The following is a 15,654-nucleotide window of genomic DNA, read 5'->3' as shown; positions in this document are numbered from 1 at the left end:
AAAAGTTGGTCAATTGCTGGTATTAAAAAATATACAAACTAACCTTTTAAATAATATGCTCTTGTTCCGGAAAGCAGTTAACTTTTCATCATTCTTTCTGTCTAAATAACATCCGAAGACAAATCCCATAGGTACAAGTATATGAACCCAGTGGTCCCGTACAATCTGAAGCAAATTCACCATGATTTCTAAAAAGTAAAATACAATAAACCAAAGCATAGAAAACGTTAAAATAAAAAGGTTATCAGAAATACAACTGCCTTTGAAATATCTTTTAAACCTCATCTGAAACAGGAAGATATAGGAGATAAATGTTGAAAGCACAAGCCTCTTTAAATTTGCTTGACATTACAATGTAGCAAAATATATAGGCAATGCTAAGTATAAAAATTACACAGCATTCATGTCTATTTAAATTTTATTTCTACCTTCAACAGTGATCTGATATGATCTAGTGCATAGAAATGGAGAATGGAAAAAAAATTCTACCAGCAGAAGCTGATTACTTCTACCCTCTCAGTATTTAGAATTTTCACATATGTAAAATATTTTTAGAACCTCTCACAATGCTAAAACAAATAATAGTACATTTAGCCAGAAACAGATTTCTTTAGGTAAAGCTATAAATTATTGAAAACTAATTTTTCCAAAGAAATGAAAAGATAATATTCAACACTATCTGTTAAATAACTACAACAGATAGGGGGGAAAGGAATTAATTTTCATAGAATGCCTACTAGGTACCAGGGCTATTACATATTCCTAATACATATAATGTGAAATAACTATTATTATCCCCATTTTGCAGGTAAGAAAAATGGAATTCATAGAGGTTAAAACCAACAGCTATTAACTACAGAGCTGAAATTCAAGTTCAGGTCTTCTCCAAAGTCTGGGCTCATTCTCTCACACTCCCTCTCTAAGAAACCTTGCTCTGAATGGATATTTATAGTACCTAAGAGCTTTTAAGTTCTAAGCATTCCCAAAAGGCAGAGGAAGAGGAGAAATGTTTGTAGTTATTATGTGGAAGATAAATTTGCACTAAATCAATGAAGACATAATTCAATTGTTAATTTTCTATAAAAATTTGTAGATAAAGATGGAATCAAAATACAACTATTTGTACATGACCCTAAAGTGAACAAGTCATAACAATGGCTGAAAAGACAGACAACTCCTTAGAAAGAGAAGTAATCATTAGTGCCAAAAATAGTGCTTAGTACTTAACTGTGCTAAGGGTATGAAGACTGAATTCCTGCCTCTCTCTTCTAAGACCGTGGTTCTCAAACAATTCTAATTCTTTTGTTTCTCAAACTTTAACCGAACATGCACTATATATAAAGCCATGAAGTTAAAAGTCACACAATTACTATATAACATAAAGTGTCTTTGTAGGAACTCCCCAGATGATTTTGATGCAAACAGTTCTTCAACAGTATAAATCTAATCTTATCTTATTTCCTAGAAAATTTTGTTCTTTTAGACTTGTGCCTTCATTAGTAGCATTATTTTTGCATTTGGTCTGTACTTTTTGTACAGACTAAATGCTCACCAAGTGCTTACTGCCTCAAACATTTTACGAACCTGAGCCAATCAAATATGGGGATCACAATGACTGCCTTAGTCAAATAAGATAAAGTAACTCTGCAAGTGATAAACTGCAAAATACTACACAACAGTATAGGTCTCTGCAGAGGTTGAGTTAACCATCTATCCTGCCTCATCCTTAGCAGGCTCCTCAAATTTCTTAAGAGGTGTCCATTAGATACTATTTTGTACTTAACCATTAGCAAAAAAGTAAATGCTGACTCCCAGTCCAAGACGGTATCAAATAAGCCATGGCCACCTGTGGGCTCTAAGCTATTAGTGCTGGCACTCTTCCAACAGGGCCAGCACTAAGGAGTTGCTTTTGTCTGACCTACCCTGACCAGAAGAGATGAGACAAGCCCTAGTGGCTCTTGCTGCATATAAGCTTTTTTTTTTTAATAATTATTTTTTTATTTTTAATTTTAAAGAAGCTTTAAATTACGTAATTGTTACATAAAAAATATAAGGGATTCCCATATGACCCCTCCGTCCCCCTCCCCCACTTTCCCATATTAACATCCTTCATTTGTGTGGCACATTTGCTACAATTGATGAACCCATATTGAAGCATCGCTACGAACGATGGCCTACAGTTTACATGATAGTTTACACTCTGTCCCACACAATTTTGTAAGTTGATAAAATATACAATGGCCTGTATCTGTCACTGCAATGTCACGCAGGATAAATCTAATGTCCCGTAAATGCCCACATATTTTACCTATTCTTCCTTCTCCTATCCCTCAGAATCTACGGTGGCCATTGCCTTTACATCAATGATAAGAATCCTTCCTTTGCTAGAATAAGTCCGTATTAGCATAATAATTCTACTTTAGTCTGTTGCTCATTCCCCAATCTTGAAGACTTGGGATGGTGATGCCCATTCTGCTTATAATTGAGAGGAAGTTAGATCCCATGGGGCAGATGGATGGAGCTATCTTGCTTGCAGTTGCAGACACTCTGTGTTCCTTGGGATGGGCGTTGTCCATCATCATCTCCTTGTTAGTTGTCCTGGGTGAGTTCAATGAACTGGAGAGCAGGTATTGCAACTCTGCTGAAATTCAGGGGTCAACCGGCACTTGGACAGACCAAAGATTTAAGTCTCTGGGACATATATTTATCAAGTATAGTGCTAATTATGGGTTCAAATAAAAGGGGTGGAAAGGCCATGTGTAGAGAACCTATACATGAGTCTAACTTTGTTACACTGGGGAGCATAAATTCCAAAGTAAGGTCCACTGAATTCCTGAGATGCTGAATTCCTGAGATGCCTGCCCTGCTTATTGTTTCTAGATATCTCTAGAACCCTCAGGAGCCCTGCTATTTGAGGCATTGTTTACTGTGATAGTCAGAGATCCTGCTGAAACTTGCATAAGCATAAGACCTCCCTACTCACTTTAAAATTTCTTAGCCATAAAAACTCATTCGTATTTACCATTTACCCCTTTTGGTCAAGGTCTATTTCCAGAGGCATTGCTAGTTGGTGCTTAATAATAATTCCTTGGTGCCAGGGAGGCTCATGCCTGGGAGTCATGTCCCATGCGGGGGCTGGAGGGAAGGGGGAGATAGTGTGTACATGTGCTGAATTTGGCTTAGAGAGAAGCATGTAGGCCCTTACACAGACCCTGGATTCCAAAGGCAAAGACAATGGGACTGACAGATAAAAGGATTCTGTGCAGTGAGAATCCACAACTGGACTCAACCAACAAAAGTAAGTATAATTCCATCCCTAAAAGATAAATGACAGGAGGTGGATGTGTAAGGTGATTGGGCTCCCATCTACCATAGGCCCTGGGAACTGAACCCAGGTGAAGGCAAGCTGGTGAAGGCAAGCTGGCCTGTGCCAGTGTGGAGAGCTGACAAGGGGGTAGGGGGATAATAAATAAAATAAATAAATCTTAAAAAAAAAAAAAAAAGGATAAATGATGAATCTTAGTCCTTAGAGGCATTTTATACCACAATTGTACAATATACTATTTAGTGGACTTTGGGATCAGTGGCACTGAATATACCTTGCACTGTATGTTTTACTGAGAGTGGGTGAAAAGGGAGGACAAAGATTGATGAATATAAGAAGTGAGCTAGAATAATTCCCTCCTGGAGAATGGACAGGAGAGGAGGGTAGACAGGCTCTTGGGGATGGGTCATGGGCTCAAAAACATAAGTGAGCTTGATAGGCAGAGGGCCGTGAGGATGAGAGAGCGTAGGAGGCACTCAGGGGATGGAGTAAGGACCAGCTGCTCTAGGGAGTGAATATCCACTTGGGTGCCCATGAGAGAGCTGTATATGAACTTTCACTAATTTGCACTTGCTATTCTGTCACATAACTACATTAAGAGATAACATCAGACACAGTCCTACATAACTCCTTTTATTTACCATTAAAGATGCTATCAAGGTCGATGTACAATAAATTAATGTCTTCTTTACATTGGTTTCCCCAGGGAAAAAATTGTCCTTTCACTTCAGAAATGGGAGAAGCCATGATTTTCCTGAAAAAACTAATGTGTTTTTTCCTTATGGACTCTGGGAATCATGTAACCGCTCATGATCCATGTTTTCACCTTCTTCTAGCAAAAGCTGACTTTTTTTTTTAATAGTTTCCCCCTTATCACGCAGGTTCTCACTGCTTTTCATAAGCATCCATTCATATAAGCCTCACAACAGTATGTATATTAACTATTGCAATGTTCCCAGTGTCCCCTATGCGGTGGGCACACACACAAACGTATACATATACATACACATATATATTTTTTTCCATGAGGAAATCCAGGGACAATCATAAAGTCATTTGCCCAGGCCCCAGAAACAGTAAGTGGCAGAGCAGGAATTAGTAACGAGGCAGACTGGCTCTTTGGTCCAAGCAATTAACTTGTGCTTTTCTGTCTCACATAGTAAGTCCAGAAGTAACATTTATATTAACCTCACTCCTGGCTTGATCTTTTTTCCTTAACATTACTTTTTCTTCAACCCAATTTTTTTTTTCCAGTTAAGTCCTTAAAGCAATCCTCTACATCTGATGTGTATTTTTGTTAGTCACTCTGCATTCACATTTGAAAGCTGTAGACGACTACATATTTACATCTCAAAAAATACTACTTTCTAATTGGTCTCCAGAACTCTTTATACGTACTGTCCAAAAAATGGCAATTTAACCAATAAAAACATTCCTGGATGCATGGAGGAACTAACTACTCGAGGCAGACACGCTATAGAAACGGAGCACAAATAAAATATTGGGTGTTTTTTTGTTTTTAAAAGCAAAAGGATGTGTGCATATTTTGTGGACTGGTCGGCACAAGAGCATTTGACATCTAGCAGAGTGAGGTTACTTCTAATCCTAACGAGGACAGAGAAGGCTGAAACTTGGACGAATTGAGATGCTAGTGGATAAGAAGACCCATCCCTGCTTCAGTCTCGGCACGGCATCTTGATCAGTTTCCTCCCCAGTCCGTGACTGGCGGTCACCGGGTATCTCTAAAGACTTTTTACAATTATGACAACCTCAGAGTTCCATTCTCGAAAGTTTCCAGGCGGGAAATATGAACCCAACCGTCTATCAGAAAAAAATGCTGTGTCCCTCTCCTACGCTAGAAGCCTCGGGAAGTTCGGCCGCTGCAGCCTGGGGCAGGCCCATCCACTATCCCCTTCACCACCGCCGAGGGCTTTCATGGAGGTGACCCCTCCCCGCCTGCACAACCGTGACCTGGCGCACCTCGGTCGCCCTGGGCCCAGAACTCACCGGCGATCCTGGTGCCAACAACGACCCCAAGACCAAGGGCAGCTGTGAGCTCAGCCACAGGCGCCGGCGGAAGCGGCGGCCTTGGGACCCGCACGGAAGGGAGGGGTGGCGCCGGGAAGTCATACTTTTTCTTCCCCTTAATGTTCGAATCTTCTCATACTTATTTTAGCTCTAAACGTCAGAAATATATTTAAAATAAAACCTCAGTCGCAGGTGATGATAGTTTTTGGTGGAAGAGCCATCTCCTTCCTGCAGCTTCGTTCTCCCCTCTCCCCGGAAGATGGTATCACCCTGGGTCTCCTCCGCCTCAGCGGGTCGCCTCCAGTTTCAAAATGGCGGCCTCCACGGAGGGGCTCCTGCTGGCCTGTCTTCACGGGTGCTGCTGAGTGAACATCAGCTTTCCTCGCTCTTGAACCGGCACTCGACTGGGGGTTGGGAAGGGCAGTGGACGGCGTTGGGGGAGGACTGACGAGGCAAGTGAGGGCGGAAGAAAAGAGTGAGCCCGTGGATGGGGGAGGGGGCGTCTTAGGCGCTCCGGGAGGGCCAGGCTCCTACTCGGACCCAGCCTTCTCCCCTGCGGACGTGCTCCCGGGGTTTAGGGTGCTCCGGTCATGGTCGTCCCAGGCCAAAGTGCTAAGCGAGGGAAAGAGAAGTTCCTTCTCCATGGGTCAAAAACTTCGAGTCTCGTGGGTGTACAGTTCACTCCCGTGCTCCTCTCTCCTCCTCCCTGTTTTCTCTTCCCTTTTCAGCCTGTGGGCGCTGGTGGAGTTAATCCGACTCCTGCTTTAATTTCTTCGCCTCGTGGCTGCGGTTTTCTCCTCAGCCTTCTTGCCCAGATTCGCCCTTCTTTTCGGGTTGAGAGACCCGCGGTCTCCTAAGCAGTGGCACAAAGTAGGTGTTTTTGTAGTTAATTGACTCCAGTTGTTGAAATGATGAGCTCCAAAGATCTTAGACGTTATCACGCTTTATAAAAATTGTCTCGGCCCTCCGCGCCCTGCCTCCGTCGCGCCCGAGCGCATCCACCCTCACAGCAGTTTCACTGGCCCTCATTTTCTTTTGACTTGGTTCTATTTTACATGTCCCCCAGAAAACAGGAGGTAGACTAAGTGTATCCCCTGGCAAGTCAATCCTTTGACCAGGCGAAGCTGAGGTATCATTTGCCCATAATCTATATTCTTATTTTACAACCCCTTTGGCTGTGTTATAAACCGCTGCTCTCCGGAAACTGACCAGGAAGAGGCTTCGGCGCCCAGGGAGCTACAGTGCCATCCCAGACCTCTTCGTTTTTACTTGGATTTGACCTAGTTCCCGTTAGTTGTCATCAACATGTACAATCATTGTTGAGAGAGTCAGTAACTGTGATAGATATTTGGGATGAAGATGAAGTATATAATAAGTGCCCTGAAGGCATTTGAGAGGGCACGGATTCGTGCTTGGTCTTGGAGATAAAAATGTTAGCTATAATAGGTAGACTGTATAGCCGACATCTGTCCAACAGATATTTTTTGTGCCTACTTTGTTACTAGGTAAAAATAACTGGCTTAGTCTCAGGGCACTGAAAAAGGTTTATGAAAGAGTTAATATTTGAACTGAGTCATGAAGGGTGAAAAGAGATTTGCTAATCTCCAGAGGAGGTCGTTCCTGGAGGGGTGACCAGTACAAAGGTGCAGAGACTTGAAAAGTTTTGGCTTCTTAGGAAGAGTGGGAAAATAATTGTGCTTAAGTATGTAGGGCAAGCAAGGGTGGCTGGTGAAGTGAAAGGTTGAAATAGACATGTAAAGGGCCTTGATTCCCGATTAAGGAGTTAAAGTTTTATTCATTAGCTAGCAGAAAACCTCTGGATATTTTGTGCAACCAGCAGGCATGAGAATATTTGATTTTTAGGAGGGTCCCTGACCACTGTATGGAGGATCAACTTGGAAGAGGAAAACTAGATGAGAGGAAATTACAGTTATCCCGGTAAGGTAATGAGTGCCTCAATTGAGGTAGGACAGTAAGGATGTTAGAGGATTTATGAAATGTCAAGTAGGATTCAAGTGCTGATGGCCAATTTGATAGTAGGAGAACCACTCCAGAGTTTTAGTCTGGGATACTAAATGGTTGGTGATACCATTAAAATTAAATCCAAGACTCGAGTATATAAATAGAATGGTGCCACCCTGTACTCAGGAGTGATACAGTGCTCTACAATCTGAAATATTGATTTTAAATCTAGAGTCCAGATCTGCGCTGTCTATTAGTAGCCACTAGCCACATGTAGCTATTGAGCACTTGAAATGTGGTTAGTTTAAATTGAGATGTGCTGTAAGTATGTATGTATACACCCTGAATTTTGAAGCCTTCATATGAAAACAAGACTGGACAATGTCTCAATATTTTTTTTAGAATGATTACATGTTGGAATAATATTTTAAACCTATTTGGGTTAAATAAGTATATTAAAATTAACTTCACCTGTTTCATTTTACTTTTTGATGTGATTATGAAAAAAAATAAAATTACATTTGTATTATATTTCTTTTGGACAGAACTGTTCTAGTCTAATGATGGAGAAATTCAGTATGAATGTGGGATTTGAGCTGGGCCTAGAGATGATGCAGGGCAGCTTCTGAAGCCCTCCAGTCCCAGTGTAAGGCATTCAACTTGTTTTTTCTCAAGCAATAAAATGCCTTCAGAGATTTCTAAGCAAGAAGTAATATGTGTAGGAGTGTTTCTGAAGATTAATCTGGCAGTAGTGTTTAGGTTGAACTGAAGGGAAGTGGAAAAACCCAAATGTAATGTAATTGAGGTACAGCATTAAGGTATTGGCAGTAGGAATGGAAAGGGAGTGATAGATGTGCAAGACAATCTGAGGGAAAAATAATCAGGAGTTAGTAACACTGTCCAAGAAGAAGTAAAGGGAGAAATAAATAATGTAGAGTTTCAGAGCTTCGTTATTTGAAGACTAATGAATTGATGTCATAGAGTTATAAAGTACATTTGAGGCTAAAGAAATTTAGTCCCAAAGTGGAACCAGCAAAGTTGAGAAGAGGAAGTAGTCTGCTATCAGCTCTCCTTTTATACCCTCCTTTCTTATCTTATTATCCCATCAATAGGACACAGATAGCGTTGTTAAATACTGAATTGGCAGTATCATGCTATCTTCCTACTCAATAAGGGATCTTAAAATGTTTCTCTTTTGTCTATAGAATTAGGTCTAAAATTCCCCAGGCCCTTTATTATCTGGCGCTCTTCTATTCATTAGGCCTTTTCTTTAATTTATGGCTAATATGAAAGTGTACCAAACTAGTTTTTTCATGATTCTCTATAAATTGTTCTGTCCCATTGCTCATGGTATTTCCATTTTGAATACCATCTGTCTTTTTCTACTCAGGTCCCACCAATCTTAGATCCCACCTCTTCAATGTTAATAACATAATCTAGTGTGTGTCAATTTTCAAAAATCCTGTTTCCTAAACTCAATGTTCCGTACCTGATTTTAAACTTTTTGGCAGATTATTGTTTATTTTTATGTCTTTTATTATTTTTTCCCTGTGTGTTTTATGTAAATTTAAGCTTCCTAAAATTTTAAGTTTCTTTTAAGAAAAGTGATCATATATTGTACTACTTCCTGTTGCTCACCAGTGCTCATCTTAGGGCAAGACATACAAGCAAAGGGCCATAATTAAAAACAAGTAAATCAAGTCATTTTACCACATTCATGAGGCTCTTATTTGTTTATTTTTTAGATTTATGAAGAATTTTCCCCCTCATGCTGTTTCATCCTATATATGACTGAGATATCAGTAAGTAATGAGAATCTAATCAAGATATAGGTTTATTATATTACGAGCAGTTATAGTAAAATCTCTTTTCTGCTGAATACTGGGTCTGTCTTCAAAAAAGGTTATAACATAAATTCCTCATTTAGTTCTATTTACAAGATACTTTGTATCTTGCAAGATACTTTCACTTTTTAACTTAAATAAAGTGGGAAGTTAAGGTAGGTTTCCAAGTAGAAGAGTTTCCCTTAGACCATTAATTGTGGTATAGCAAGCTTTTTGGCAGAGAGAATTTCCTTTCCAAAATTTTATTTACAAACTTTTTTTTCAGATAGGAAATTAGTGTGTTTGTACTTCTCTTCTACCTTACAAATAGAAACATACTAAATCAATTAGTTTAACCTCTTTGTTTCCACAACGTTTATTGAACAGCCACTATATGCAAGGCATATACTTCTATACTAAGGACATAAATGGATCAAGCTGCTTCTACACTGAGAGAGCTCTCCTTAGCAAGGGGAAACATGTAAATAGGTAACTTAATGGTATGGTAAGGGCACTAAGCTCATATAATACCAACCAGACTTCATTCATTCATACCATTAATATGCTTTGGGCACTGTGCAGGCATTGAAATATAGCTTTGATCAAAATAGTCAAGTTTTCTTCATGGAGTCCATATTCTACTGTGGGGGTGAGGAGGAGAAAAGGAGACAGACAGAGCAAGTGAATAACAACAATTATAGAGAGCACCAGGCATTTAGAGGGAAATAGAATGATGTTGTAGAGTGTAATGGGTTGGGGGGCTTTAGAGTGGATGGAGAAGGTCTCTGAGAGAATAAATTGGAGGCATGGAAAATATGCAACCTAGTGAGAGATCTTGGTGACAGTGGAGATAGAAGAAAATTTGAGAAATGTCATGGAGGTAAAATTGGAGGACTTACTGATGAATTGGATGTGAAAAATAAAAGAATCAGGAGTATCAGAGAACAGATGATATTTAAAGTCATGGGATTGGTTGAGAGATTATCTAGAGAAAAAAGAAAAGAGGTCCTTCTGAGAGGTACTGTGGTATTTAGAGGTTAAGTTGAGAAAGAGAATTAACAAAGGAGATTGAGGAATGACTTATTAGAAGGAAACCAGAGGAGGGATAACACTGAAGAAAGGTGGATAGAGCAGTTAATTTTGTTGAACACTGCTAAAATTTCAAGTAAGTTAAGGACAGAGAAATTTCCATTGGTTTAAATTGTGTAGAGGTTTATCATTGACTTTGATGAAAGCACTTTTTTCTCCACATGGTGAATAAAGAAGCTAGATTAGGTAATGTGAATTGGAGATAAGGAAATGAAGACACATATGTGGGTAAATATTCTGAGAAATCTTGCTGTGAAAGAGGAGCATGGAAATGATGCATGGTTGCAGGGCAGTGTAGAGTTGAGAAAGAATTCTTTCTAGTTGGGAGATCCTAGAGTATCTTTATATGCTTATGGAAATGATACATGAGTGATACATTGATGATGTGGGAGAAAAAAAGGAATGACTGAAGAAGTTAGAAGGTAAATGAGAATAGGATCCAGAGTGCACAGAGAAGGATTGGTCTTGGATGGGAGCAGGACGATTTATCCTTATTATAGGAGATAAAACAGTATACATGCAAAGAAATTAGTAGATGTGGTATTTGGAAAATGAGGATTTACTGTCTAATTACTTTTACTTTCTGGTTGAAGAATGAGGTGAGATTATCAGATGAGAGTAGAAAGGAGAGACGGTAGGTAATGCTTGAGCAGAGACAAGTTTCAGATGAAAAATAACCTATTAAGAAAAATAGAATTGGCAGGTAATACTTAGTAGGCATTTGAGATCTTTGTTATAAATTTAAAGAGGAAATATACAGTTGTGTGGTTTTGTTTTTTCCCTCTGGCAATATTCAGCTACTGATATAGACCAAGTGAATGATTAGAGTCAATAAAGGTTGAGGTTTTGCCAGGCTAGTATAAAGAAAAACTAGAGGAGCAAGATATTTAGAATGTTTACCAGAGAATGATAATTGGATGGATCATGGAATCGAAGATGATGACATGAGTGGAGACAGGAGGAGTCACAGATAATGAAAGAGTGTTCAGTGGATTAGAAATAGCAATGAGTACAAAGGATTTTGCTGTGGGAATACTAGAGTAAGTGAAGTGGCAATGAGAGAGAGACATTTCTAGGTGAAACTTTGAAAATGGTACAGTTATTGGTAGTGATAAGGTATAGGATATGACCATGGTGGCATGGGGCTGATGTGAAATGAAGAAGGTTATTGGAATTGAAGTCAAGGAACAGAGAGGACAGAGTATTAAATGGAACATCTGTGTTAATATTGAAGTTACTGAGAGGGAGACTATCTCAGGAACTAAAGTCCTCAATGAATAAATTTATGGTAATAGATTTCAGCAATGAGGAGGAAATCTGAAAGGTTAACAGTGAACTATGTTGGCAGCATGAGCTTTAGTGGGACTGGAGTATTTGAAGGATGAAGAAGGTGTGGTTTGGCAGCCACATTGGGGAACACATGTGCCTTATTTCCTGCTTTTCAAGTGTGGGAGAGTTGAGGTGAAAAAGTCTCTTGAGAATGCTGCAGGAAAAACAGTAAGAGGGAATAGTCAGGTGTCCATGAAGACACAGGTGAAGGAAACCTTTAGAGAAAAGGTTGAAGTTACAGATGAATATAATTATAGTTCCAGAGGACAGTCTGAAAAGATCAGGGAGGGAGAAGTGAGGGAATGGGTCCAACCAGGAGATGTACACCTCAGTAGAATGGATAACCTAGGAGAGTTGGACTTCTGGCTGAGACTGATATAAACAGGGAGGGGAGAATTGGTGAGATGAGCACACCTCCAAGCCTTTTGTGAAAGATAGGCAGTCAACTCACCTTTGTTTATAAGACGTTGGGCAGCTGCTCCTCCTACTGTTCGGGTGTTGAAAGAACAATAGGGTGTGCAGTAGCCATCTCTCCTTTTTTTTTTTTAATTTTTTTTTTCTTTATTTTTTTAATATTACATAAAAAAATGAGGTCCCCATATACCCCTCAACCACCTCACCCCACTCCTCCCCCCATAACAACAACCTCCTCCATCATCATGAGACATTCATTGCATTTGGTAAATACGTCTCTGAGCACAACTGCACCTCATGGGCAGTGCTCCACATCAGAGCCCTCACTCTCCCACATTCCACTCAGTGGGCAATGGGAGGACTTACAGTGCCCGGTAACTGTCCCTGCAGCACCACCCAGGACAACTCCAAGTCCCAAAAACGCCCCCACATCTCATCTCTTCCTCCCGTTCCCTACCCCCAGCAGCCACCATGGCCACTTTCTCCACACCAATGCCATATTTTCTTCGATTACTAATCACAATAGTTCATGAATAGAATATCAGTAAGTCCACTCTAATCCATACTCTATTCCTCCATCCTGTGGACCTTGGAATGGTTGTGTCCGTTCCACATCTATATCAAGAGGGGGCTTAGATTCCATGTGGATGCTGCTTTCCTTTTAAATACTGGAGTTAGCTGTGAAAAGCTAATTTACTTTAAGGAGCTAACATCTAAAATATTGCTGTGGAGTTATACTTTGCTAATGAATAGTCACAAATCAGTTTAATGGCACTCAATTCTTCTGGTTCCCTCTTGAAATACATATAGTAGACATTCCAGCCATCCATCCATGAAATATGTGTTGAGCACCTACTCTGTCAGGTTCTGTTTTAGAACTACAAACATAAGATACCACCTCTGTATTTTTGTTGCTCATAGTCCTCTGTAAAGGTTCTTAACATTAAACTCCTTAAAATGTATGCAAGTTTCTATGTGTGTATGTGCTTTTTTTTGTGTTTTGTTTTTTTAAGGGCGGGAGGGAGAACAGAGGTTCATAACTTTTTATCAGATGGTCGAGGGAGCATATTTATTTAAGAACCTTTGGTTCACCATGTAAACTAATAATTGTAATGCAGTGTGGTAAGTGCCATCACAGCAAACTACAGGAGGAACAGAGTCACCTTAAATTAATTCAGCAGGCATTTATTTATTGAGGAACTTGGATGGGCTAATAGAGATTAGGTAATTTATACATTATTTCAAATCTTCCAACATCCCTTTTATGTATATATTAATTCTCATGTTTTTTAGACCAGGTATGTAGGTGAAGAAAGGTTAATTAACACGTCTTAAACCACAAAAGAGTAAATTCAAATCTGGATCTGTCTGCTTCCAAAGTCTGCTTGCTTTTCATTAAACCACAACAGGGAGCCACTGATGGATATGTCAAAAAGATTATGTTTGCATTTTTAAACTTAGCAGTCATGGTGACTGGACTTTAAAATGTTGGCTTTCCGTGATGATAGAATTTTTGTGCACTTAAAAATTTGATGTTTTTTTTTTGTGATATAATTTTAATTTGTCTATTTATTCAATTGCATTTTTATGTTTAAATATGTTTTCTTTTTCTTTTGAAAGAATATTTTAGATTGTTGCAATTGGACCAAAAAAAAATGACATCTATTATCAAATTAACTACCCTCTCTGGGGTCCAAGAAGAATCTGCTCTTTGCTATCTTCTCCAAGTTGATGAGTTTAGATTTTTATTGGACTGTGGTTGGGATGAGCACTTTTCTATGGATATTATAGATTCCCTGAGGAAGTAAGTTATTTTTACTTTTCATATTTTTAGACTTTTAAGTTAACTTCTCGTTTATACTGTAATACCAATTTTTATGTTACACTGTACTTGCTTTTATGCTTTTATTGAGTGTATTATAAAGGATTTAGTTTTACTTATGCGAAAGTGACCATTTTACTTCCAGAGTTTTGTATGAATTATAAGCTATATTTCATGAAATTCAACAAAATCTTAAATTGGTTGTTATTTGCTAAGGGATCTCTCTGTAAAAATTTTGCATGCCAATTTTAGGAAAGAGCAAGATTAAGTTCTTGCTTTGAGGAGATAAAGCAACCTTCTATGTGAAAGTTCTACAGTCAGATCACATTTAGTCTGTTTTCTGTATCTTTTTTTTTTTTTTAAGATTTATTTTATTTATTTTTCTCCTCTTCCCTCTGTTGTCTGCTCTCTGTGTCCATTCACTGTGTGTTCTTCTGTGTCCACTTGCATTCTTGTCAGGTGGCACTGGGAATCTGTGTCTCTTTTTGTTGCATCACCTTGCTGCAACCGCTCTCCATGTGTGTGGTGCCATTCCTGGGCAGGCTGTGCCTTTTTTGTGCAGGGTGGCTCTCCTTGCAGGGTACACTCCTTGTGCGGGGGCACATGGGGGGCACCCCTGCATGGCACAGCACTTCTTGCGTGCAGTAGTACTGCGCGTGGGCCAGCTCACCACACGGGCCAGAGGGCCCTGGGTATTGAACCCTGGACCTTCCATATGGTAGGCGGATGCTCTATCAGTTGAGCCACATCTGCTTCCCTGTTCTCTATATCTTTTGATGCTAGACATTGAGATTTGGTGGCTAGAATAATGACTGAAATACAAAAGGATCCTAATCCATCAAAGAAAATTTCAGCTATATTCCCAGAATTATTCAAGTTACAGAAGGAAAGAGGACTTAAACATTTTAAAAAACTTAGAACTTGAAGCAAAAAAGTGTTCTCTTTTTAACTTCTTTTGTCAAAAAGAGCAAATGATTTCCTGGTTAATTGAAGTTTTACTATAATAATTATATTGTCAGCCACTGTCCTAAAAAGCTGAGGCAAAAATCCATTATAAATACGTGGTAGATCAAACATTGTCTCCTCAACAGTTCCTGAATTTCCAAGGTAAGTTCTTAAAATTGAACTAATATAGTTACACAAAGTAGTCATTCAAAATCAACTTACCTGGGGTGTCTGTTCTTTTTCTTTTTTAAAAGTGTGTCTAGACACTAATTTTAGGTGCAAGTTATAGCTATAATTTTTATATCTGAGTATTAATAATTGAAATTCAAAGAATCATAAGGTTAGCTCTTAGTTTTGTTCGTTTATTGCATCATAGTCTTTAATCCAAAATATTATAAGGAATAGAATTAGCAAATTAATTTTGAATATCCCACCTTTATCCTTAAAAACAAGATTCGAGAAAGTAGTCATTTTGATTGTGTTTGTCTAGGCACGTTCACCAGATTGACGCAGTACTATTGTCTCATCCTGACCCTCTCCACCTTGGTGCCCTCCCATATGCTGTTGGAAAGTTGGGTCTGAACTGTGCGATCTATGCAACCATTCCTGTTTATAAAATGGGACAGATGTTCATGTATGATCTTTATCAGGTAATTTAAAAGATTTGTTTTTCAATTTTAACACTCCTACAATGGTCATTTTTTAACCTTTCATTTGTGTTATTTTAGTCTCGACACAATACAGAAGATTTCACGCTTTTTACGTTAGATGATGTGGATGCAGCCTTTGATAAAATACAGCAGCTGAAATTCTCTCAGATTGTGAATTTGAAAGGTAAAAAATTATTCTAATAGCACATAATTGGACTAATGGGTTTTAACTACTAAAAATTCTGAGGAGAACTTGTAAAAATTATA

General features: G+C 38.9%; 1 protein-coding gene across 1 annotated transcript in view; it reads left to right on the top strand.

Annotated features, from left to right (window-relative positions):
• Positions 1 to 5,553: 5,553 nt before the first annotated feature.
• Positions 5,554 to 15,654, top strand: part of CPSF2 (cleavage and polyadenylation specific factor 2) — a 39,352-nt gene continuing 29,251 nt past the window's right edge. The window contains exons 1-5 of the mRNA XM_023583765.3: positions 5,554 to 5,805; positions 9,061 to 9,117; positions 13,591 to 13,774; positions 15,228 to 15,387; positions 15,466 to 15,571. Coding sequence (XP_023439533.1) covers positions 13,626 to 13,774; positions 15,228 to 15,387; positions 15,466 to 15,571 — 415 coding nt within the window. The 5' untranslated portion in view covers positions 5,554 to 5,805; positions 9,061 to 9,117; positions 13,591 to 13,625. The remainder of the gene's footprint in view (positions 5,806 to 9,060; positions 9,118 to 13,590; positions 13,775 to 15,227; positions 15,388 to 15,465; positions 15,572 to 15,654) is intronic.

The sequence above is a fragment of the Dasypus novemcinctus genome, chromosome 3 (genome assembly GCF_030445035.2).
Source record: "Dasypus novemcinctus isolate mDasNov1 chromosome 3, mDasNov1.1.hap2, whole genome shotgun sequence".
NCBI classification, from domain to species: Eukaryota; Metazoa; Chordata; class Mammalia; order Cingulata; family Dasypodidae; genus Dasypus; species Dasypus novemcinctus.
This window is presented reverse-complemented; position numbering and strand designations above follow the sequence as displayed.